This window comes from Tetranychus urticae, chromosome 2 (genome assembly GCF_039701765.1).
Source record: "Tetranychus urticae isolate SD_2017Ah chromosome 2, NJAU_TeUrti_SD_1.0, whole genome shotgun sequence".
NCBI lineage: Eukaryota > Metazoa > Arthropoda > Arachnida > Trombidiformes > Tetranychidae > Tetranychus > Tetranychus urticae.
Genome location: NC_142959.1, coordinates 11,596,890 through 11,620,455, shown reverse-complemented (window position 1 = coordinate 11,620,455; position 23,566 = coordinate 11,596,890). Strand labels below are relative to the sequence as shown.

The window sequence follows — 23,566 nt, the reverse complement described above, 5'->3', positions numbered from 1 at the left end:
TGAGTATTGATTTTTGGGTAGAGTGATGGATTCATTGTAACTGGTTAACCTTTGATTCGGGTTAACCAGCCAAAAAGTGAACCAGCGAAGTTGAAAAACTGGTTAAATAATGGTAGCCTATTTTGGTTCCTCAATTGGTTGGTCAATGATAATTCAAGGTTCATGCATTTACATCATTGGGTACCTCAGTACGTCATTTGACTTTGGTTTATCGATGTGAGATGAAAATGCTGATGAAAAAAACTGGTTATTGTTTGGGTTTGACTATCGATATTATGATGTTGATTCATTTGAAAAGGAAGGAAACTGTTATCCAAATTGAAAATTAACCAGAATATCATTGAAATGAACTTTTAAAGCGGAAATTGTTGATATATTTTAGTCTAAATTTCATGTTTGTCTTTGCTTTTCCTTACCTAGTTGATTGTCAGGGAAGAGAAGCCATGTTTTGTTGTTGTTGTTGCTTTTTTCCTCTGTCAGCTGACTTGACTCGCTTCAGTTTCAAGAATCATCTCTGATTGTTATCTTGATTAAGGATTTACTCTGTGACTTAATATGTAAACTGATAATGATCGTCATAATAATAGCAGTGGAAAGATGTAAAGTGAAACTTTCCCTCAATTCAACATCTATTAATCAGATGATATATTTGTGTGTAAAATAAATTACCCTTGAATAGTTAGAATGGCAAGTTCATCTCGTAATCTGATTAATATAAAATCAAAGTGCAAGGCATCTCGATATTTAAATTAACTTTACATTGATGCCATCAACACAACTGGGGTTGAATAATTGATAAATTTAATCAGCAATCAGCTAACTAACCAAAAATGAGAGCAATGGCTTACAGGTGAACAAAACTTTCGGGTTAAACATGAAATCTGCAAGGAAAAGCAATAGATCCTCCACATGAGTACATTGTGTATCTATTATCATGATAACATGTTGAATTGAAATCTAAATATGTTTTAAATAAACTCAGAATCGGTAGAATTGGGTTTAAATATTAATAGAAAGTAAACAAAAATTTTGGTTCCATACCACACGAAGGCATAGTTTGGATCGATCTTCAGATAAATCAATGATTTTTGATCAAACTCAGCAGTTTGAAGGTTGAATCAATTCTGGTCAATCAAATGTTAATGTTATCAAAGAGGTAAATTAAATATAAATGATGAAGAAATGGCCAAACTCAAAATGAAAACAATCAAATTTTTTTCAACTGGCAATTAATTTTCTGGTTTTCTGATTTTTGCTGCCATCTAGCGTATGCGAATCGAACTAATTTATTTGTATTTGAAGCAAAAACTTTATATCAAATTTTAATTGAAATGAAAAATCTTTCCATGAACTTTCCATTGTATTATTAGTAAATCTTTATTTCATGATCCAGAGGTATACAGATTACATGTGAGATTATGTTGCATTTTCTGAATTGAATTGCTTCGTGTGGTAATGTTAAGCTGCCTTGATTCATGAAATAAATCACAATTACATTGCTTCTTATTGTCATGTAAAGGTGGAAAATCCATACAAATCAATAAATGGATACAAATGTGAAAACTTTCACTCTTCTTTTCATTTGATGAATCAAATTTTGAATCAAATCTAGAATAGCTGCAACTGTATCGACGATCATCAAGGAATATCGTTGATAGACCTAGAAGTGAGATTTGAGGTAGACCATCTCACAGTTGTACTACCACAAGTAATGTTTTACCAAATTATTAATTCTTTTATCAAATTGTAACATTTTAAATTTCCTGAGAAGACCATTAATTTTTGATCTTCAGACGGCCTTTTGCAATTAGATTTTTTGATTTTTCAATTCATTAATTGTTGTTCAGTGTAATGGTATGTTATGATCTTCTGGTTAAGCCTTTTTATTTGAATTTTACAGCATTTTTCATTTAATTTGGTTATTTAAAACTGTTTATTGTAACAAGTAAATATTTATAATTGCTAAATGGACGTTAAAAGATTTAAGTATTATGATGAACATATTTGTTTGATAATAAATTTTTGGTGAACAAACTTGATTTTTGAGGTTGAATGTTGTATGTTAGTAATATGAGAATAAAAATGGAAATAATTATATATTATTATTATAATCACTAATAATGTGATGAATTTCATCATTGAAACTTGATTTCTCTCATTTATTCTGACACCAACCACAGCTATTGGGCAAAGTCATTTGATCATTCAAAATCAGTTCTAATCACTTTATATTTGCTATTTTTAATTGAACAAATGAAATCATAAGTTCAGGACTTTTTTAGTTCCTATCGATTCCATCTTTCCACAATTAGTCAACCAACAATCAAAGTACACTTTTCATCTATTATTTTCATTTTTATTCCCCAAGAGTTAATTGTAATGAAAGGATTTTTAGTGAATGAAATCAATTAGCAGCAGCCAAAATCCTCATAATTTTATCATATGATTGACCACTCAATTGGCCCTTTGATCGCAGTGAATCCAAAGTTGTACAATTTTTGGGCGATTGTCGGTATTGTTTAACTGGTCCACCCAAATAATCAGGCAATTCCGACTTTGGAATATAATCAGTTATCTCTTTACTTGAACAAAACTTGATTCGGTTCTTAACCGCTGCTGGATACCAAGTGAATGCTAGAGATTTGATTGCTCGAAGAACCCAATTTAAGTTGATTATGACAATGTACTTCTGTCCTGATGGAAAGTAATTTTTCAAACTGTAATTAATGAAGCTCAACATTTCTGGGTCACCCTGAGCCAAGGAAGCATTTGAACAATCAAAGACAAGAATCCAACCTCCAGTTGAGGGAAACCGTAGAGAGCCCAGCTCATCAGCCTTGTACATGTGATGGACAACAAATTTTTTAACCAAATCAACCAATTCTGGTATCTTGTAGAAATGAGAAACTCGAATGTGAAGAACAGAGTTACCCTGAATGTCTTGTCCCGAAATGAATAATCCTCCAGATTCATACAGTTCCTTTGGAAACGTCTGTTCATCCAAATTGTCCAAACCCAAATCGTGTCTCCACTGCAGTGTATTGACAATGAATTTGATGGATTCACTTGGATCACCTCGACGACGCTTCATATAACGACACAGTAAATTGTCATCAGACATTAATCGAGTCAACAAACCTTTATCGATTTCATTTGAATCTGTAAAGGACCTTAAACCATCTCGAACCGTCTTCATGGCTTCAGTTGAATAGATGTTAACATTTTCAACAAATGTTTCAATGTTTTCAATTTGAGGAGCCATTTTGATCAGGACACAAGTTTAATCACAGAGTAAATTTTGGGACACAAATGAAGACTTGGGCTTACAAGTGAATTGAAATTGATTTGAACAAAACTGTGAATCAAATTGAAGTGAGTTGTTGATGAAAATTGTGAGTGATCATGAGTTAACTCTAACCAATCTGATTGGAGACACTCTCTGATTAAGGACACAAATTAAATTTACCAAACCTTTGATTGTCTTTACTTTACATTTCACGTTCTTGACCAATGTCGTTACATTGATAAATAGCCGTGAGGAGTAATCTTTTGAAACTTTCACTCTAATGATGATCAACATGAAATGATGAAAAAAGCCTTGATCAAAGAATCAACAGGAATCTCATTTTTTTTCATCAACAGTTTTTTGCTCTTCTATTCAATTCAGCCAATTGTACAATCAATCACCAATTGATAATTAACTGCATTCTTTTGATCAACTTATTGTTCTTCATTTCATCTTTTGTTGTTAATGGAAGGAAGTGCGAAAGAACAAAGTTTATCGAAAGTTGTCAGAATTTTTTCTTCTTCTATTTCTTCTATTCTTTCTTTCACTATTTATTTTCCGATGGATAACGATTAAAGACTCAAGTAATTTGCTTTTTCGCCAATTTAATCGCCGTTTACCCATTTTCATTGACACGTTAATACGTCTTTCCGTTTCTGAAGGTAAAAAAGATTATTGTGCTTTTAAGGTCTGATTATGAACTGAATCAACTTACAATCAAGTCAAGTGTTGTCTATTAATTGTGATAAAGGAAAACGAAGATGAAAATTTTGTTTGTCCAATGATTTCGACTGAATTATGAATTTAAGCCGCGGGTAAAACCGGTTTATTGTTGAGCCTAGCGAAGGCAAAAGATACACTAGTTAGCTAATGATTCTTGATCAATGAGAGTCATTACCTGACGTATCATCAAAAAAATAAATTATATAAATTGAATAAAAAATCAGTTTCGTTAAGAGAAACCAATTTGTTTACATTGTAGCATCCAAGGACCAAAATCACCACTCATAATAGTTTAGTGTGTAAATAGTGAAAGGAAAATCTAATTGAATAATTTTTCTTGATTTTTCTTGAATGATAAGTTGTTGATCATCATTTTAGGCCGATTCTTAGTTAGACTTTCATTTTGATGCCTTTTGGAGCATATTGCTTCAGTAATCAAATCGATATCACGAATTAGTCTTCTACAGACAATACCACTTCTGGTATATTGTTTTGGAGTAGTGTGTCAAAATGGACTGCTTTAGGAAGCAGAAAGGAAGAACCAGAACCAGATAAACGTTGCCAAATCAATTTCAACGCCAACTCAGAATGTACAATCTCGAAATTGTCATTAACCAAATAAGATTATTATTATATCAATGCCCAATTTTTGACAATTGGAACAGGTACACTCAGTAATGTGAAAGCTAACACGGTTGTATTAATACATGTAGAGTAATGGTTTATTAACAGTTAAATAAAGTCTATTTAAAAACCAAACTCCAGGGGAAACAAATCTCAAAGCATAATTGTACTCAATAACAATTAAACTCTATGATTACTTTTAGATCAAAAATCAATGATTAATCATATCTAAATTCATGTATTACATTTTGGAATACCGTGCCTCAATATTTAACCATCTCTATTTTGTTTTATTTGCTTACTGTTCATTATATCTCTAATAACATGACACGATTATTTACATTTTTAAATTATGTAGATCGTGCATCAGTCCAGAGTTTTGGATTGTTAAAGTCAAATGATACAGTTTAGTTTGTCGGCTTCAAACCAAGTTTTAGATGAATCTTTGAATCAAAGTAAAAGATGGTTTCACTGTCCAGAATTTTACATCAAAATCGTTTGCTTCGCGCAACAAAGTACCATAAAACAATGGATGCGCTATTTCGATCACAATTGCTTTACTCTCCATATTTGGATGTTCCCTTTAACCTCAAGATGTTCCTCATTTCAACCCTTTCATTGTTCAATTTGACTGTAGTCACCGCCAAATGCCTTGTTCTTTACGATACTGAATCGTATTCCGATTTGAATTTTCTCATGGGTGACCCAACATTCCACCTGGAAGAAGCTCGTTCCTTTTTGCTGCTTTTACTTTTTGATTGGTTAGCAGGTTGTATCCTTCAATACAGCATATTTTTGGTACAATTAGCCGGCTCATCGACTGATAAATACATATGGCTTTGTATTGGTGAGGTATTAAAGACTGGTCAATACAAAAATTGGGGCTCTTTCCATACCATTGTGAAACTGTTTTACCGGCAAATCAAGTTAAATTGTTATGCTTTAGCCGTTGGATTCCTTTTTCTTGCAAACCTACCAGCAGTCATTTCAGCACCAAGACGCTTCATTCTACCAATGTTCATTCACGCTTTACTCCATAGTTGGGCCGCTTTTATTGCTAGTTCAACAACAGTCAATTTTATTATGCTCTATGCTCTTTATGTGCACGTCTGGTCCAATTATTTGACTCATCTTTCATCGGAATTGGCCAAAATTTTAATACCCGAAAAATATTTACTCAACCAACATAACTTTAGTCTGGATAGCATTAGATTGCCGAGCAGACAGATACGATTGACTTTGATCCATTTAACCGATCATTATCAGGAATTCATACAAAGTTATCGATTTTATGGACTTCGAAATGGTCTCATGTTCATGTGCACCTTTTTTGCCAACACGTTTGTCATGTTTCTCGTCTTCTTCACGCCAATGCCGTCCCTTTATAAGCTTGCTATTGTTTTATGTGGTATCTTTGCCACTCTCTGCGGTCAAATTATCCAATTTTATTCCGGAATTTATGGGCAGTCCAGGGTAAGCAGAACGATGAAGCTATTGGCAGATTTTGACAAAGATTAAGTAAATTTTTTTAATTTTAGTCTGACCAGGCCATGCGTATCATCCGAAAGATACTTTACACTAAATCATCAACACGCTCAAGATTGATTGTCTTGCTATTCAGTGATCATTTTGTTGAACGCCACTTTTTCACAATTTATGGTTCATTGCAACAATCATCCAAGAATTTAATTTTGGTAAGATGTAATTGTTGACATAACGATATAATTCATTAAGTACTAATTGGATTGATATTTTACTAGACTATAGCTGAATCAAGCACTCTTTTGCTACTCTTGATTACCAACATTGGAAGGCGAATTAACTATTCATGATTATGATTTAAAATGAAAAGGTAAAATGATAATTTTTTTAATTTTCTTGGTTGTAATTTAAATACGATACACTATTGAAAAAACAAGATTAGGATCGGTTTTGACGTGAACAGTTCAATTGGTCAGACAAAAACCAAAGTTGATTTTGTGTGTTGGTGATAAATAATACTTACATACTTTTAGTAAATTATAGTCAATTTAAATCATTGGGATTGATTGATGTTAAATTATGTGTGGATACTTTGTGAAGTAAATTTTGCACTCTCTTCAAAACTGCATCAGGAATTGTTCGTGTACTAAAACTTGATACTTGATTTTCTGTCGATTCTTCCGAATCAGCTTCGTGTTTAGGACTTGAAGCTTGTGATTCTTTATCTCTCTCCTCTTTACATGTTGACAACAATTCACATTTAACTTTTCCCTCAAGTCCACAGACACATCTTTGACAAGGTTTGAGGGGATTAATTGTTATTCTTTGTCCGGGTCTATATATTTCCTGTCCATATTTACAGGTAACTTCTTTAGTAATACTTGATAATCCTAAAGATGGCAAGGATAAAGACGAATCAGAGGTTAAACGAGGCTGGCGTCCAGTTAAATCTTTTACCGCAGCGTCTTTGGCAGCTAAAGCTATAGCATGGTAAATAACCAACCGAATTAGAATAAGAATGAAATAAAAAATGTATTAATTTAACAATGTTATTCAAACGAATGTAATAAAATGGTAAAATTTGATAATGTTAGAGTGTAACTTACGACATTCCAATATCGGACAGCAAAGGTCTTTAATTTTTATCTCTTTACATCCTTGACGACCCAATGATTGTGGACAGTTGATATTCCAGCAAAGGATCGATCCTTTATAACAGAAACACTTCTCACATGGATCATCTGAACGGGTCAAGTTAGATCCATGAGAATACATGACTCCTTTAGAGTAGCAACTATCAAATCCAGAGCGGCTAGTCCCATATTTGGATGAGGCTTTTTTAATAGTCGATAACTTGGCTGTCTCTGGTAATCACAAAGAAAGGATAAATGAAACATAAATGAACTGACAAATGTTGTGAATCATTGATGGCAAAAACTCTTGATGTAACATGTGTTGTTAAGGGCGCGTTAAAAAATTTAATAGTTGTAAAGTTAAATAAGAAAAGAGTTACCTGGAAATGAATTGACCATCGAAGTACAATAAGTCAATGTAAGTAAAACAATTATCACCGAAACCATGGTTAAATTCAGGGAAACAGACATTATTTAAGTGTATGAAGTTGAAGATTTGTTGAAAATAAATGGACGGTGGGAAAGATTATGATGACTGAAAGGTTAAGGTTGAAAGATGAAGATAAAGAGTTTGTTAGACAATGAAATTGAAGATTGTGAGCTTCTCATTATTCATCATTATTAGAAAGGGTATAAAGTTGATAATGATGATGAGGAGGAGACGCATGAACCATTGAACTATACCCTAAAATAGTAGAAATGGTTTACGTGATTAGTTAACGTTAGATTGGCAGTTGACTGATGATCGGGACAATTGAGACAAAATATTAAAGACAAGTGAAGATGAGGAATCTTTAGGACAAAGGAAGCGAAACGATTGTGAATGGTGATGATAATGATGGTTGATATTGAACAAGTGGTTATAATGGGCTTGAATTTTTGACATTTGCATTCCCATTTAATTGAAAAATATTGGTTCACTTAAAAAAGTTCATAATTTAACGTCAATTGATTCAGTCTAATTATTGGACAAGTTTGATCTTGATTGTCTTTTCCATTAACTGTATCACACTATAATAAAAATTGGACCATTTCATGATTGACTGTGAAGAAGTTATTGATTTTGGAAAGTTTGCTTTCACTTAGCAAAACCATTTAACTGTTGTGAGTCTAAAAATTTAATGATTCTAGATGATTTATTTGATAACAATTATTGTCAGTCAAGTAAATCAATGGCTTTACATTGACACTTACATTCAATTCAAAATTAACTTTTCAACATCTGTTTGATGATCAAAATATACAAACTATGTTTATTTATATTTGCTGTTACATTAAAAAGTTTCATTTTACAATGAATCAAGCTCTTGGGTTTCAAGTATTAAAGTGAGTTTAAATTGTTATTGAAATTGACTTTAAAAATTACAATCAAAGGTAATATATAATGTAAAAAAGACGTTTACAAATTGATGCAAAAAATTGTAAAACGCAAATTCGGACAAATGCAAAGCAAGATTTAGGATAATTTTACAATTTGTGAAGTACTGCTTCGCAATTTAAGTTTATACGATGAAAACAGTTGATTGAAATAAGTAGATATTTATAATTGTTAAATGGACGTAATTAAAAAGGATGGATTTCGTTATTTTGATTATTGGTTATCTTGAATAAATGTCAATGTCTGAAATAGATTTTTGGTGGACAAACTTGAATTCCAAGGCTTTATAAGGCATTCACAGTTGAAGAGTTTTGTCTTGATTCCGTTTCATCCAGGTAATATAATCTGAATATCATTAAATATATTTGATAGAATAAAAAAGAAGGATTAAAATAATACTGATTAATCAGGATTGACATCATTGTCTAATCATCAATCCTTCAATCAATCTGGTCATCTTGCAAGGAACCATTCCAAGTGTCTTTTCAGTGTTTTCAAATTTCCGTTGCCAGTAAATTTATCAAACCAAGCTTAGTTAGTGCACTGACAGTTGAAATTATAATTGATTTTTATGTGTCCTGGGCCAATGTGAGTCCATAGTGAAAAATTTTCCTTGATTGCAGTTGAAAAAATAGGGAACCAAGAAATTCATTAGCAAACTAGTGATTTTGATGATATTTTTGAATAGATAACATTCAACATTTGGCTGAGTAACTAAGAAGAGTTAACAAAATTTGATATTTGGTGGTAACTGTTGAAAATGTATAAGTATTATGGCAGTCATGCGATAGAGTTATAATTATCACAGGCTAAGTGTCCTGTAATTGATGACATTCAATTGGAGCTGAAAATGGATTGCAGCTGAAGCTATAAATTTTTGTGTACAAAATAATTTGCTTTGCTTTTCAGTGTAGAAGTTGAAAGACAGGTGAGCATATGTAGAAGAATAGATGAAAGTGTTGATTAAAATTGGAAAATTCAGTAAAGGATCAGCTATCGTCAGAGTCTTCAGTTGGCACCTAGAATGAAGAAGAAAGAAAAAGTATTGTAAATATTTGAGTAAAAAATTAATAAAGTACAAGCGTGAAAAATTGTTGATAAATTGATCAAATGAACAAGTTCAAATCTTTTCCAAAGCTATGTCTCAAGGAAAATTCAATTTTAAATCAGTATTCGTGTAAAATTACTGTAAATTGAAACTTTTTTGTCTGAAATCTATTCATTGTTTGTACGTCATTTTGGTCACTAAAAATTCAATTATGCTAAAAATAATTGAACTTGAAAAGCGACAAAAATGACAATCATTTTTGTAGTTAGTGTCAATTTTAAAACAGTTAGCTATTGAAATCTGGTTAAAAAAATTACCAAATGATGTTTTTCAGTTGAAAATAATTGAGATCGATAAAAGATTATTGTAATCATGAAAACAATTATAGCAATTGATGCTTGGATGGCTGCCGAAACGTTAAGAATCAATCCAAGAGATTGCAAAAGTCGCACTTGACTAGCCATTGATTCATCCAATTCAGCTCCCTATTATAATTAATTAAAAAATAAATAGTCAATAAAAGATAAATAATAAAATTTGAATATAAATCTTACCGCGCTGAACCAAATCATAGGGAAGTAGGAACTTTCAAAAGGTAAACTCCTAGCATATTCAAGATTATCATCTCTTTCCAGGAGGACGTTTATTTGCATTGCTACTTTTACTTTCGTAGGAATACCAAGTGTCTGAAAGAAAAAGAAAATAATTGTTAATAAATGACCACAAGAGTGTTTAATTCCTGTGAAAAGCTTGAAAGATTGGTCAAGTAGGATTCACCACAATTACATGTATCGGGTGAAATTCAAAAATTTTGACTTTTTCATCAATCCATTGAAAATATTAGAAGAAATTCTGAAAACTATGGTGAACCATGAGAAGAAAGAATTGAACAAAACTATTGATTATTATCATTGCTAAAACTCAAACCATTAACAATTAAGTTTACCAGCAATTAACTTATTTAGATTTGAACAACAGTCATAATTGTCATTGAAAATGATTTAAGAGTTAATGGTTTGTTTGTTTGTGTTTGTTGGTTGAAAGTTTAATTTGCAGTACAAGTCGTCATGAGTTTCACTTCTTTAACAATTAAAAGTTTAGGAATCTGAAATTGTGAACAATTTACAGAAATTCAACCTTGCCCAGGGCTGACTATGTGGCCACTGAGGTTAGGCATGATCATTAAACATATGAATTAAATTAAGTTAACATCAGAAATAACTTAGCAATAGAGATTTCAAGAAAGGCTAAACCAGAAATTAACATTTAAAAGATTCAGAAGAGACAGAAAGGAAATGGTAAGCAAAATTTCCCGTCTGTAATGATTACAAAAAAACAAACACAAATCGGTATATTAGGAACGTAACCGGATTTAATTATTAAATTATTATCATTCTTTATTTGTATAACCAAAGGATTCAATTTTAGAGTTGATAATAAAAAATCTATCAATGTCAGAATATGCTAATAGGGAAACTAAACCAAGAAGAAAACAAATTGCTGTGTTAAAAAGATAATTAGCGTTAATTGAACCTTTAATAATAGACTTGAAACGTGAAACAAACATTCATTATTATTAATAATCTTAAATGGTCTTATAAATGAATCATTCAATGTAATCAAGTACACCTTGAGTGCAAGTGATTTTAAAATTGATTTTCAAAATTATCCAAGTGATAGCCTTAAGATGATCTGATGGCTAATGAACAATCATTTTTCAACTAGAGAATCCAATTTCCTTAAATCAAAATGACCATTGAACATTTTCCAACCTATTAAATCTGTTAAACTGATAACTTGGCAAAAAATTTGATGGGAATATTAATTATATTCACACCATAACACTGAATTTAAATACATTTTCAAGTGTCATTTGATAATCAATTATACATTAATGTATGCATATTGAAATCAGATATTGAGATCAGGTTTGTTGGTTAACAATAGCTTTGAAACACTGTTTGAATTTCAATCTAAATCTGGTCGATTGTTGAATTACATTGAATTGGAATCAATATCATGGGAAATCCAATAATCGATAGACTTTCATGTAAACAATCGGTCTTTAGTTTTGATTAAAAAATCAACTATGAAAGGTTCAAAGGCTCGAAGGTTACAAATGTATATTTTTTTTATCATAATGAGGCTAATTGAGGGTTTAAATTGTGTAATAAGATACCTTTGTGATTCTTGAGAGGTGACCTGATAGTTGATGAAACATTAGATTGAACAGAGTTGAACAACGGCGAGATTTGTCAATTGTTGATACAAATCATTGGGAAAATGAGGGATTTCATTATTGCTGCACTAAATAATTTCCTTAGGATTGATAATAATTGATTGACTGTTCCTAATGGACTGAGTGATAATCAAGTGAAAATAGGAGGAATAACGATAAGTTACCAGAAATAAAAACATTTATTGTTTACTATTAGCAGCTAATGAAGTATCAACACACTTTTATAAATTTACTTGAGTGTGTCTAAGAAGCTATCAGCCTCGAGTAATAAATTAATTTTCAAGAGGCAATCACTAGCTGATGTTATCTTTAAATTATCATTTTTGGTACATTTCGAGATGAAATGAGGAAGAAACAATGTAAATGGTTTGAAACATCAAAATGCTTACTGGTTCAATGTCCATGAAAAACTCATGTCTATCCAAGTCGGGATGGAGACCGTGGACTCGTTCGTATAACGAGGCATCGCCAAACAAAAAATGGGGCAAAGATGCTGCTGCAGGTGATCCATGTTGACATGGTGATATATCAGCTACACCATCAGGAGGACAACTAGAGAGAGCAATCAGAGAAGTAGAAATATTATTAATTTGGTAAATAAAGGAGTAATGATTGTTATATGTTTGAAATCACGTGTAATATAGATATTAAAAAGGGTAAAGTAATCAAGAAGAAAACTGAAATTTTGTATTTCAAGGCTAGTCAGTTGATTTATCAAGTTCATTTTGTATATTAACCAAACTGTAAATGCCTTTCAAAAGGTCAACATAGCATTTTAGTTGATAAATGTTTACATTGTTGATTGCTACTTGCTTTTACTCAGATAAGAGCCAATTGTGCCTTTACTAAATGATATAATTTTTGATAATTCACGTGATTTATATTATTTTTTCATCATTACTTACGCATTGTTGTTGCAATAGCAACGATTGTTTTTAACTGTATAATTGAATAAATTTGAGCTGGCCGCATATCTGTAAGCTTTAACTCCATGCTTTATCACAGTTTTGTCATATGGAAGCTCCAAGGATCGGCAAATATCACCGACAAATATTTTAATCGATGAAAATGGACCTTCTTGCAGAGGTGGTTGAAAATCAGAGGCAGAAATGCCAGACAATGAATTACACTTGTCGCCCCACCAAAGGCTTAAACTGGTTTGATTATTCCAGGAATACATTGCATCAAGATGATTGACATTTGAAAGGCCAGTGTAAACTCCAAAAGTGCCATCAGAAACGGTTCCATTTCTGCCATAAAACCAACCAAATTTATCATATGGCACAGGCATCCCAATGGTACGTGAAAATGTGATTAAAGGATCGTCATAGCCTTCAAAAAGTAATTGTCCAACAGTATGAGAAGGAATTAAACGACTTTTCGTTGCCTTGATTATTTGGTTAAGTCCAAAATAGGCAATTCTAGATCCGCCCCAGCTTTTAATTGAGTATCCAGCAGCCTAGAATCAATGAAAATGAAATGAGAAGAAATTGAAAATTAGATAAACTGAATAAAATATAAGCTTAATTGTGATCATAGACTTGTGTCCGTTATTAAGATTAGCAAATAAACATAAGTACATTCAAACTGAGAACATGGGTATTTTCAGTTGGTAAATGAACTTTAAGAAACTTTGTATTGTTTGAAAAATTGGATGCTTAGCTTTTGTAGATTCACTCATATTTCATGAATATTTAATTAGACCAAGGAAATCAAAATAGCTGTAAACAACTGCCTTTTCTTGCACAAACAAAAACACGTGTAACTCAACACTAGAGCATCAAGATAAATTTTGATTACTATTAATAGCATCAACTGAGTTCAAGCACTGGCGAGAGTTGGCTTGAACTTAGTCTCATGATAACCTGTTCAGTCAGAATAAAAGGTACTAATCAATGACAATTTACGAGTAATTTTTATCTTAATAGAAATGAATTCTGGTTAAATAGTTTCCTACGATATCATGTAAAATTTACTTTACAAAAATCAAATAAAATTATATTGAATCGAGCTTTTTGTTCAAATAAAAAATGCATGAACGAATCATTTTAGCGTCAATTTATTTTGTTGATCATGTAATATTAAACTTTGTCTTTTGATTGCTAGGATATTTTATTAAGTTTATTGAGTTGCTTATGCTTAATTAATAGCTATTTGCTGACTAATTTATTTGGTCTCAAATTTAAAAATAGATTTTATCAATTCCCAAGATCTGTCAAATGTTTAACTTGCTCAAAGATTCAGGTTGATTAAATAAACAAAAAGAGAGGCTCCAACAATCAAATTAACTGCTTAAAGATTGATATCATTTTGATCATCTTACAAGTAATTATTAGTAAATGTAATTAAGAACATGATTCGTGATCTTCCAGCTTAACGATTCCAGGAAAATTTCAAAGTAGTCTCAATTTATTTGAAAAATGGTTGGTAAAGTGAAAGTGTTATCACAACAACAATGAAAAAAATTAATGAATACTTGATATTGAAAAGATATCGATAAAAATTGCATTAAAAGTTCTGTGAAAAAAATCTGAAAAGCCGATAATGTCATTATAATGTAATATCAAATAAGGTATTTGCTAAAGTTTCAAAACACATCTCATATGACAGAGATGAGTTTTGATTTAAGTTGAAATAATGGATTGGGATAATCATACACTGATTTAAGGGAAACAAGGTTGAAATTGTGATTTACAAAAACATTATAATCACAAGCGATAACACAATTTAACCTAATTTCTTGGGGTATTTAAACATAATAACTTGATAATATTACAATATGTTGAATGCCTCTTATTTCATCTGACTGAATCAATCTATCCAAGGTAATTTCCAGCAACAAATGGCTGAAAAACCTAAATACCAATTTGTCTAATTGGTCAATAGGGAACTCACAATGGCATCGAACTATTGGGTTAAATAAAGTACAAAGTAATAACATTAATAAATTGGTGCAATATTGGGTTGTTGTTTGATATAATCTAATATCGCTTCTCATCAGCTATTATTATATTAATATTTACACATTTACCAAAGATTGATAACTAATATCAGAGATTTTTAACAGAGGTTTAAAGATTAGCTTAAAATCGGCTGTGTTGCATAAACAATTGATTTATTGAAGTTTCATTTGAAAGTTTGAAGGGAAAAAGTTTCAAGGATTGTAATTTATAAAAAATAAATATAAAATTTATTAAAATCTTTAGTCCCTGTCAAATTGATAAGATTCATGAATTCATATACATATATGAAAAAGGCTTTCTTTAAGCACCCGTTAAAATTTTACCGTTTTAGCTGAGAGTTGGTACTTCAGGGCTGACTTTCAGGGCATGAAAACAATTCAATAGTTTAAGATAAAGTTATGCATTTCTTCCACTTGCCTCAACTCATCTGAATTTCTTAGAACCGAATTTGAGAAAGCCTTGACTATTTTTCGTTAATGTAGTCCAATCATGACTTTCATGAAAATTTTCCTTATAACCCGCTCAGTTTGACCACAATTTTTAGGGGAAAATTTGATGTTTGGACTTTACATATTGTGTATTTATGCATATAGATTATGAAGAAAATCAAGTTTTTCTTGAAATAGAGATTATTCTGAAGAAGTTTGCACCCGAATATAAAACAAAAAAGTTTTTTGTTTGCTATTAAATGTTTGCAATCGACATAAAGTCAACATGAAAGATGTAATTAGCAAATGGTGACCCAAAAAATTAGACTTATATACGCAAACAAGGGAGTTGATCATATTTTGAAGTAAACTTACCACCATAGGGACGTTAAGGTGGTAAATATTGTCTTCGAGTGATCCATTTGTTAAATGAGGTAGAAAGTGCCAGGTCCGTTGCTGTCCATATTCAACTAGATTAAGATCATCCGACCAAGATATGTTGATCTTTTTACGAGACTCGGAAAATGTGTATGGACCTTAGAGAAAGAAAAAGGATAATTTTTTATTGGTAATCAATAACTTGCAGGCTAATTGTTCTATGTATCATTCAACGAAATGGGAAGTAGATTACTGAATATGCAGAAATTGTAGCCAATCAAGAATAACATTTTTCAATATTATTGACTACTTTGAAAATCTATTGCTATATTTACTAATAGACTAACAACAGTTAGATTAAAAAACAAAAACTTGCTTTGAAGTTGAAAAAAATATTCTAAGTGCAGGCGACATGGGAAAAGAAGCAACCTTGAATAAAGAAATAAACACAACAATTACCATTACAAAGCTACTCGGTTTGCCAGTGCAACATGCACATCATTTGTTGATAATTTTCTTGCAACCCTAAAATGTAACTCTAACGAACCATGTTGAAATGACAAAATTTATTGCTTTCGACAGAATAAGATGAAAAAAAGAGTTTAGATAATAGGTTCTAGGTAGATGGATCAATTTTAGTTGTTGATATTTTTAGGTAAAAAAGTAATTTCGAACCAGTTTTGCATGTAAAAATAGATTGACTTACCCAGCTCTTGGACTGTTGGTGGTCGCCCATGTTTTTCAACTTCCTCTGGATTTGTAATGTTGAACAGATAAAATTTGGTAATAATTGATATTGGAACTGATTCCCATTTGTCGAATGTACGTGAAGATGAACTGTTGATTAATGGAAGACTCTGGGAAACCAAAGCAAAGAGACGCCACAAAATGTAACCGAAAACAAAAGGGAAAACATTAATGGGTTATTAAGCTTTCATTATTTAAAATAACAAAAGGAGTGAAAGTTGAATTGACAGGGAAATGATTTTAAGTAACTTGCGACGCAGGTTAACATAATAAAGAAGTTAGTTTACCTTGACAATAGATGATTTAATCACAATTGGCACAAGAAAAAATGTAACAAAACTTGAGAAAATAAGAGCTAATGAAACAAAAAGTAGAAACTTTGGTCGAGAACTAAAACAATTAAATAAACCCATAATAAAAAAGGTGAACTGACTAAGAAATCAAGTTTCTTTGAACTCCTTATAATTGTTGTTTCTTATCGTGGTTGAATGTTCAATATAAACTAGATGACAGAATTGAATTAAATAATATCCAAACTTATCCATCATAAATAATTTTATCGCCATTAATAACACCCTAATCTCCCTTTCTCTATCTACGACTCTTTGCTCCTTTCTCTTCGCTCTTTTCTTTTCTCACTCTGTGGCTACTATCGATTCTTTAATCGATAAATCGAAGTTTCGTATTATGATTCATGCAACGAGTAATATTGTAACAGTATTACTGTTATAGTTATACTTTTCATGTGTTTCTGTTGAAATTTTTTATTTTATTTTTTGGCCATTTGTGATTTATTTGTGATTAAGTTTTTTTCAGGTCTTTTAACATGATTTGTCAATTAGTCAAGAAGATTGCTTGGACTAGATATCATTCAAGTAAGTATAATCTTTGTTTTCATCTGTGTTTTATAGAGAAATGAAATTTCACTGTGAAATTTTCACAGCCTTTTAATTGAGATAATGAGAAGAATTTCAAAGTTTCAGAAAAGATGAATCACTGAATGATCAGAATTCAGGTTATTCAGAAAAAGCTAGGTTATGAGACGAGACAAAATTCTCGTCAAAACACTTGAAAGGCAAAAAACGTGAATTATTCTAATCTGACGTCGGAATCATTTGTGATTTATTTCAAAAAAGTATCTGAATACTAAATTTGCTAATTTTTTTTCTTTCTTTACAAGTTTTTTGATTTAGTAAGTGCAAACTATGAAAATAAAATTCCCAACTCTTTTTGTTTACAGTTTCAATGAGCATTATAAACTCTCATGATTACGTATGATCACGGAATCAACTTCTCCAGTGAGGATGAATTGCGAAGGCTAAGGTGATCGAGGATGATCGATGGATTCCATTGCACGTTTTTCTTGACTTGAAGAAATTGGCTGCAGCAACAAGTGGTTGTTGAATCGATGAAAGACTCTACTACAGATATGGGCAAAATTGATCAATCTGGAAATAAGATTAGACGATGTACTGCTCCAAAGCCTTTCCAAACATTAACAGAATGTCCAACTTGGTCTTTAAAAATAAAGTTCATGCCAGGTCTTCGAGGATCAGGAACTCTATTCAGCCAGCTTTGGCCAACTTTACCAATCTCTTAATGCATTTAATCTTTAAGCTTTGGGTATTTTACCATTTTGGGTATCATTTGCAATTCTTTACCAAAGAGTGCCGAAAGATTTAAATTTAAGCAGCAATCAGCTCATTCTCTGTGAAGTCCTACTTGAGAAATAGCGACTTATTTTTTCGATATTTCTATTGCTCTTAGGTTAATTTTGATCCGATTCATTTCAATTTCTTCTAATATAAGATAGTTCAATTTACTCTCTCTAAATATCAATCAGAAAATTTATGTAATCGAATCAAATGATATTTTAAATTAAACTTGGTTCATTAAACAAGATTTAAATTATGAAATATGTCCTACGAATATTTAATGTTCACGATTGTTTGTTTGACGGATTTGCTAAGTAAAAATGTATACATCACACTTTTAATGCTAAATATAATAAATATTTAATAAAACTGTTAAATCTCTCAATAGCATATTTAATATTCACAATAGACAGACACTGGAAACACTATTTACCAAATAATTATTGGTTAGTAACTAGATGATAGAGTTTAAATTATCTTAGTTCCTCTTCTAAACTCTAGAAATATTGGTCTTTCATGCTTCTTTTTGACGTCCATCGTAAACAAAATCATGGAAAAATCCGACTTTTGGGCTCTGAGCGATTAAGGCCGCATCTATACAATTTTCAGTACAAATATTAACTCGAAATTTTAGGATTAAAAACTAATCTCTTCTCTTTCCTCTTTCTTCCTCTCTCTCTCTCTCTTTCTCTATGAAATTTTTCAATCTATCGATTCAAACATCGATATCGTCTCATGATTCATGTGGCTCTTTCAAAGAGCCTCTTTGCACATTCGGATACTTTAAACAGTGCAATACTGCATGTGCTTCTGTTGTTATTTTTGATTTTTATTTTGTGATTTAATTTTATTTATCAAGTTTTAAACATGACGAATACTGAATTAAATGAGAAGATCGCTTCTCAAATGAAATATTATTTTAGTGATTACAATTTAGCTAGGGATAAATTCATGAAGGAAAAGATGGCCGAGGACGATGGCTGGATTCCATTGCACGTTTTTCTTACCTTCAAGAAACTTGCTGCGATGACCAGTGATCCACAAGTGCTTGTGGAATCAATTAAAGCTTCTGCCACTGACCTGATTGAAATTGACGAATCTGGAAGCAAAATTAGACGATCTCCTAGCAAACCTTTACCAGATCAAAGTGTCTACCAGGAGGAAGCCATCCAAAAGACTGTTCACATTAAAGGATTTCCACTAGATTCTACGTTTGACCAGCTTTGGTCATTCTGTAGTGGTTTTGGTGATCTTGAGTCATTACAAATGAGGAAAACACGTAAAGGCGGTTTCAAGGGTTGTGTACTCGCTGTATTTAAAGACAAAGCGGATGCTGCAAAAATTCTTGAAGTTTCATTAAAGTACAACGACAAGGAACTTTTAAAAGAAGCTGAAAAAGCACATGTAGAACGACGACAAGCATTTTTCAACAAGAAAAGGAATGGGAAAAAGAATGCAAGAAAGAACGAGGAATCAGAAGAGTCAAAAGGAGTTAAAAAGTTGAAGGTTGATAAAGCAGAAGAATCAGAGGAATCCGAGGAACCAGAGGAATCAGAAGGTGTTGAAAAGTTGAAAGTCGAGGAACCAGAGGAACCAGAAGGAGTTAAAAAATTGAAAGTTGAAAATATTGTTTCTTCAACAGCTTGATTAAACATCAATTATGCTTAACTCCTATTTTTCCTTTCTCACTCATCAAATTTCATATATCTCTATTTATCATTGTATATCATCTTTTTTTTCTTCCCCTTTCTCCCTTCGCTTGAACACTTTTAGAGTAACACCAATCCTTGTAAACAGAATCAATCTAATCTGTCTTTCCTTTCTAAATAATGTTTTTGAGTCTTTGAGTCTTTCATTTCCATCATACATCACTATACATAGAGGAGGAGGTGGAGCGATCATTTAACAATCTCAAAGACGTTGATACGATCTGTGAGTTACTATGGATTTAGATTTTGAAAGTCTTTTTCCGATTAATAAATATCTAATAAAATAAATGGAAGATTTAAGATGACCATAAATTAATTTGTTTGTCCTACTTGAAAGCCCATAAGAAATCGCGGGAAAATAGAGCACACTTGTGAATTATGGGTTGATTTAACCGCCCTTTTGGTTGAACGTGGCATTTTTGTAGACTTCTATAACTCTAGTAAGTTAAACCTCAAGCTTGACTTGAATGGCGCTCAAGATTTTTTTGGAAGACAAATTATCGAGTTATATTGGTAATTTAGTTTAATTTTAAATGATTTAAAGAATATTTAGGATGCAGAATGGTCAACTAATAGTTAGCAAAAAGTAATTTTTTTTTAAACTGAAATAAATGATGCAAAGTTAATGATGAAAAAGGAGGGAAAAGGAACGAGCAAAATTTTTTTTCCTAGATTCCAAGAAATAAGGTCTCAATGAGACTATTTCTGGTTACAAAAACAGTTTTTAACAAAACAACAATTGTCAAATGAAAGTTTGTAAAGACTAAGAACGTATAAGAGGTAATAGAGAAGGAATCAAAATTATTTTTTGACAAGTAGTGTTGTTAGGGATGATGATACGAAAAGGGATAAGATAACCAAATTTATATTTTTCTCTTGACTGCTTGTCGTAATGAATGTTTTTTCTTGGGGATGGAATTCTCGGTAGTAGAGTGTCCGTTTGTTACCACTTCGTCGTCAAATTTTTTGACCTTTCTGCCTCTCGATGAGACTCTTTTTGGAGCTGTGGTTCTGGGTGAGGTTTTTGCTGCAACTGCAGCTCCTCGCTTGGCTCGGGTAGAAGGGGCTACTGGTGGTGGCTCAGTAGTTGAAACTTTGGCTGCAGTAACTGCTGCTGCTGATGTTTTCGCTTTACGTCCCCTTTTAGGTTTAACAACAATTTCATCACCACTATTCTGAATATTGGCGGCTTCTCCACTTCTTCTATTTGCAGATCTCCGGGTAACAGTTCCATTTCCGTTAACTTGATCATCAGCCTCTTTTGAAGTACTTTGGCCAGGCTTAGCAGCTCTTTCGCGCCGTTTGTAATCTTCGATTAACTCTGGACATTTCAAATTATCGACGGGTTCCCAAGTATTATCTCGTTCACCGTAACCTTTCCATTTTAGCAAAAATTCAACTTTTCCGTTTTTGATTCTTTTATCAACTATCTTTTCCACGATGTATTCACTTTCACTGGTTGTAACCTTTTCATTTGATTTCTTCTGTCTTTTGTTTGGTGACATGTTTGTTTTTCTTGTAGCAAAAGCTAAATATTATGAAATTATGATGATGGTGGTGATGGAAATGGTGAAAATAACGATGAAACAGAATTCTTCACTCTTAAGGCACAAAAAAAAGAATTAAAATCGTTCGCACTGGAACAGCAAGGCAGAAAATCAGATGAAAGGATAGAAATGAGAAACAAATAGATGAAACAAATACGTAATAGGCCAAATAATTAACCTATTAGCATAATTAACTAGTAATTAGTTTATTTTGTAAATAAAGTGGTTAAAAAATTGAATTATTGGACAGAAAAAGAAAGGAAAGTTGCAGGCTGTCTTAGTTAGGCTAAAAAAGAGGGAGAATTAAGAAGAAAGACAAAAAACAAGAACATGGTTTGTCGATATATCGGTTTAGTAATTGCTATCGATGGTCATAAAAGCAGAAGAGGAGCTTACTCTTTGAGAAGAGGGCAGGACATCTGCTGGAAGTTACCAAAAACAGTCGAAGGATTAAAAATTTATCTTGAAAATGTTGATGAACTTATCAGATTGAACTAATAGCCTAAAATAATTGAATAAAATGATTTAATACACTGAACTTGTATTCTGATAAATTGATAGATCAAATCAAATCAACCCCAAGCTCAATAAATTTATATTTTTTTGAAAAATACTTGTTGATCTTTAACTTGAAAAGATAATTGAACAAATTATTAGTAGCTTTACATGAATCAGAAACATAAATTCATGAAGACTTTGAAAAATCGTGAAAAATGGCTAAATAGGAAAAGCGCGATTTATCGATGATAATGTAAGATCTTCTTATAATATTGAATTATTCAAATTAATCTTGTATTTATGAATCTCAATCGGGTTTATCTGGTTTAGGTCTGGGTTTTGAGTGCTATACTAATCAAAAGATGGCAACACTTAATTTGTTTGCTTTTCGCTTTCCTTGTTTCATCCCACGGTCGAGTTTTATGATTTAATCCTATAAGAAACTTAATTTTTAAATTAGTTACAATTGGACTTTTCTTTGTTTTTCATATTATGTTTATTTGGTCTTTAATTGGCCTTATGAGAGACTTGTTGAGACATAGATGTGATAAAGAATAAATTGACCGAGTAAATAAACAGCAATTTCTTGCTTGTAAACTTTCATTTTATTACAATATTGTATTTAAATTTCTGGTAAAGTCTCTCAATCCTACCTATTACTGACTTTGGTTGATTTATTTTTATTATTGGTGTTACTATTTTTTTCTAAAGTTGATCTACAATTAAAGCTTCACTTATCCATGATAATCGCTTTACTGAAAGATGTTGGTAAATACTACTTGTGATAAATAATCTTGCTCTTCATGGAGAATGCAAATGTTTGTTTTGTGGGAATCCTCTAACCTTTGGATCGAAAGTTCAAAATTAATTGTTAAATTGATTTCATTCACAGGCTGGTATTTACAGTTAATTGTTGATTTAATATTTACGGTAGCAATTATCATCATTACAATCATGGCAAAAGCCAAATGGAAGGTCAATTTGAAAGCTAGAATTTCAAAGTGAAGTAATCACACCGGGCAACTGTTAGCAACAGCAATCAGAAACCTAATCACTGAAAACTTAAGCCTGTAGTGTAGCCACACACACATATGCACTAAACAATTAGCTACAATAATTGATTGTTAATTTATTTAGTTACCAAGGGATATTTAAGTATGTTTGTTTGACCAAGAAACGATGAAAATAATGGCAGACAATTGCTGAGCATAAATAAATATATGCATTGTAAATGGAGAAGACTTATTTTTAATCGTTTTTTTCATCAACCAACCCTCATTTTAATCCGATTCAATCTTGTTCTAACCTAGAATTGAAATGTGTTTAATGATAATTTATTTGAGATTAAAATCATTAATAAATCAGTGATAAAAAGTAGTGAAAATATTCACTAAATCAACCTGAACCAATCTATTCAAAGCTCAAACCTATTCAACAAAAGTAGAGATCAAGTAAATTGATGTTCAATTATGTACCCGTTAAAAAATGGCATAGGACAATCAACTTTTGTTCATTTTTTAACCGTTCAAGTTTATAATGCAGAATCAAGATAAGGTCACTCAACTGGTCATTAGACTTTTTTGCTGGTTTTTAATAAAGTCAAGCCTCATCTCATGACATGAACTCAGCTATCCTCATTGGAATCCGGAAATTACCTGAATTTACAAAATGATGATACATATTCAATCATAATTTAACGATGAGAGCATCATTTTTAACAAATAATTA

At 31.5% G+C, this 23,566-nt stretch overlaps 6 protein-coding genes and 1 long non-coding RNA gene across 8 annotated transcripts; 3 read left to right on the top strand and 4 right to left on the bottom strand.

Annotated features, from left to right (window-relative positions):
• Window positions 1–1,924: 1,924 nt before the first annotated feature.
• LOC107359406 (motile sperm domain-containing protein 2-like) lies at window positions 1,925–3,515 on the bottom strand. The gene has a single exon (XM_015925890.3). The coding sequence runs from the start codon at window positions 3,260–3,262 to the stop codon at window positions 2,405–2,407; it is 858 nt and encodes a 285-aa protein (XP_015781376.2). The 5' UTR covers window positions 3,263–3,515; the 3' UTR covers window positions 1,925–2,404.
• A 1,381-nt stretch (window positions 3,516–4,896) lies between these two features.
• LOC107360147 (uncharacterized) lies at window positions 4,897–7,933 on the bottom strand. 2 transcript variants are annotated; one of them, XM_015926771.3, is made up of 4 exons: window positions 7,629–7,826; window positions 7,222–7,479; window positions 6,639–7,095; window positions 4,897–6,124 (listed from the first exon to the last, which is right to left on the bottom strand). In XM_015926771.3, the coding sequence occupies exons 1-3, from the start codon at window positions 7,717–7,719 to the stop codon at window positions 6,659–6,661; spliced, it is 786 nt and encodes a 261-aa protein (XP_015782257.1). In that variant the 5' UTR covers window positions 7,720–7,826; the 3' UTR covers window positions 4,897–6,124; window positions 6,639–6,658. The 2 variants fall into 2 exon arrangements, with proteins under 2 accessions (XP_015782257.1, XP_015782256.1); XM_015926770.3 differs by lacking the exon at window positions 4,897–6,124 and having other exon boundaries at window positions 6,472–7,095; window positions 7,629–7,933.
• LOC107359405 (uncharacterized) lies at window positions 5,096–6,970 on the top strand. The gene is made up of 3 exons (XM_015925888.3): window positions 5,096–6,106; window positions 6,172–6,327; window positions 6,394–6,970. Exons 1-3 carry the CDS (start codon window positions 5,096–5,098, stop codon window positions 6,463–6,465), a joined length of 1,239 nt encoding a protein of 412 aa, XP_015781374.2. The 3' UTR covers window positions 6,466–6,970.
• Window positions 7,934–8,473: 540 nt separating the features above from the next.
• Window positions 8,474–16,935, bottom strand: LOC107360033 (protein croquemort). The gene is made up of 8 exons (XM_015926653.3): window positions 16,717–16,935; window positions 16,389–16,539; window positions 15,680–15,840; window positions 12,819–13,372; window positions 12,303–12,465; window positions 10,229–10,360; window positions 9,992–10,159; window positions 8,474–9,645 (listed from the first exon to the last, which is right to left on the bottom strand). The coding sequence occupies exons 1-8, from the start codon at window positions 16,840–16,842 to the stop codon at window positions 9,616–9,618; spliced, it is 1,485 nt and encodes a 494-aa protein (XP_015782139.1). The 5' UTR covers window positions 16,843–16,935; the 3' UTR covers window positions 8,474–9,615.
• A 178-nt stretch (window positions 16,936–17,113) lies between these two features.
• On the top strand, window positions 17,114–18,345 carry LOC149093893 (uncharacterized). Its single transcript, XR_016198631.1, has 2 exons — window positions 17,114–17,304; window positions 17,610–18,345. It is a non-coding gene; the product is annotated as an uncharacterized LOC149093893 (long non-coding RNA).
• A 272-nt stretch (window positions 18,346–18,617) lies between these two features.
• Window positions 18,618–20,105, top strand: LOC107359404 (lupus La protein homolog B). The gene has a single exon (XM_025160235.2). The coding sequence runs from the start codon at window positions 18,952–18,954 to the stop codon at window positions 19,729–19,731; it is 780 nt and encodes a 259-aa protein (XP_025016003.1). The 5' UTR covers window positions 18,618–18,951; the 3' UTR covers window positions 19,732–20,105.
• A 193-nt stretch (window positions 20,106–20,298) lies between these two features.
• Window positions 20,299–21,627, bottom strand: LOC107359984 (uncharacterized). Its single transcript, XM_015926589.3, has one exon. It carries the CDS (start codon window positions 21,296–21,298, stop codon window positions 20,657–20,659), a length of 642 nt encoding a protein of 213 aa, XP_015782075.1. The 5' UTR covers window positions 21,299–21,627; the 3' UTR covers window positions 20,299–20,656.
• Between the last annotated feature and the right edge of the window lie 1,939 nt (window positions 21,628–23,566).

What these genes read in the sequence shown, in the direction of transcription:
- LOC107359406 (XM_015925890.3), bottom strand. Translation starts at nt 3,262, where the DNA reads ATGGCTCCTCAAATTGAAAACATTGAAACATTTGTTGAAAATGTTAAC.
- LOC107359405 (XM_015925888.3), top strand. Translation starts at nt 5,096, where the DNA reads ATGGTTTCACTGTCCAGAATTTTACATCAAAATCGTTTGCTTCGCGCA. An exon ending in GAATTTATGGGCAGTCCAGG is followed by an intron (nt 6,107 to 6,171) that starts GTAAGCAGAACG and finishes TTTTAATTTTAG; the next exon opens with TCTGACCAGGCCATGCGTAT. An exon ending in CATCCAAGAATTTAATTTTG is followed by an intron (nt 6,328 to 6,393) that starts GTAAGATGTAAT and finishes ATATTTTACTAG; the next exon opens with ACTATAGCTGAATCAAGCAC.
- LOC107360147 (XM_015926770.3), bottom strand. Translation starts at nt 7,719, where the DNA reads ATGTCTGTTTCCCTGAATTTAACCATGGTTTCGGTGATAATTGTTTTA. An exon ending in GATGGTCAATTCATTTCCAG is followed by an intron (nt 7,480 to 7,628) that starts GTAACTCTTTTC and finishes TGTGATTACCAG; the next exon opens with AGACAGCCAAGTTATCGACT. An exon ending in CTGTCCGATATTGGAATGTC is followed by an intron (nt 7,096 to 7,221) that starts GTAAGTTACACT and finishes ACCATGCTATAG; the next exon opens with CTTTAGCTGCCAAAGACGCT.
- LOC107360033 (XM_015926653.3), bottom strand. Translation starts at nt 16,842, where the DNA reads ATGGGTTTATTTAATTGTTTTAGTTCTCGACCAAAGTTTCTACTTTTT. An exon ending in ACCAACAGTCCAAGAGCTGG is followed by an intron (nt 15,841 to 16,388) that starts GTAAGTCAATCT and finishes TCTTTCTCTAAG; the next exon opens with GTCCATACACATTTTCCGAG. An exon ending in TTTTCATGGACATTGAACCA is followed by an intron (nt 10,361 to 12,302) that starts GTAAGCATTTTG and finishes TTTTTCTTTCAG; the next exon opens with ACACTTGGTATTCCTACGAA.
- LOC107359404 (XM_025160235.2), top strand. Translation starts at nt 18,952, where the DNA reads ATGACGAATACTGAATTAAATGAGAAGATCGCTTCTCAAATGAAATAT.
- LOC107359984 (XM_015926589.3), bottom strand. Translation starts at nt 21,298, where the DNA reads ATGTCACCAAACAAAAGACAGAAGAAATCAAATGAAAAGGTTACAACC.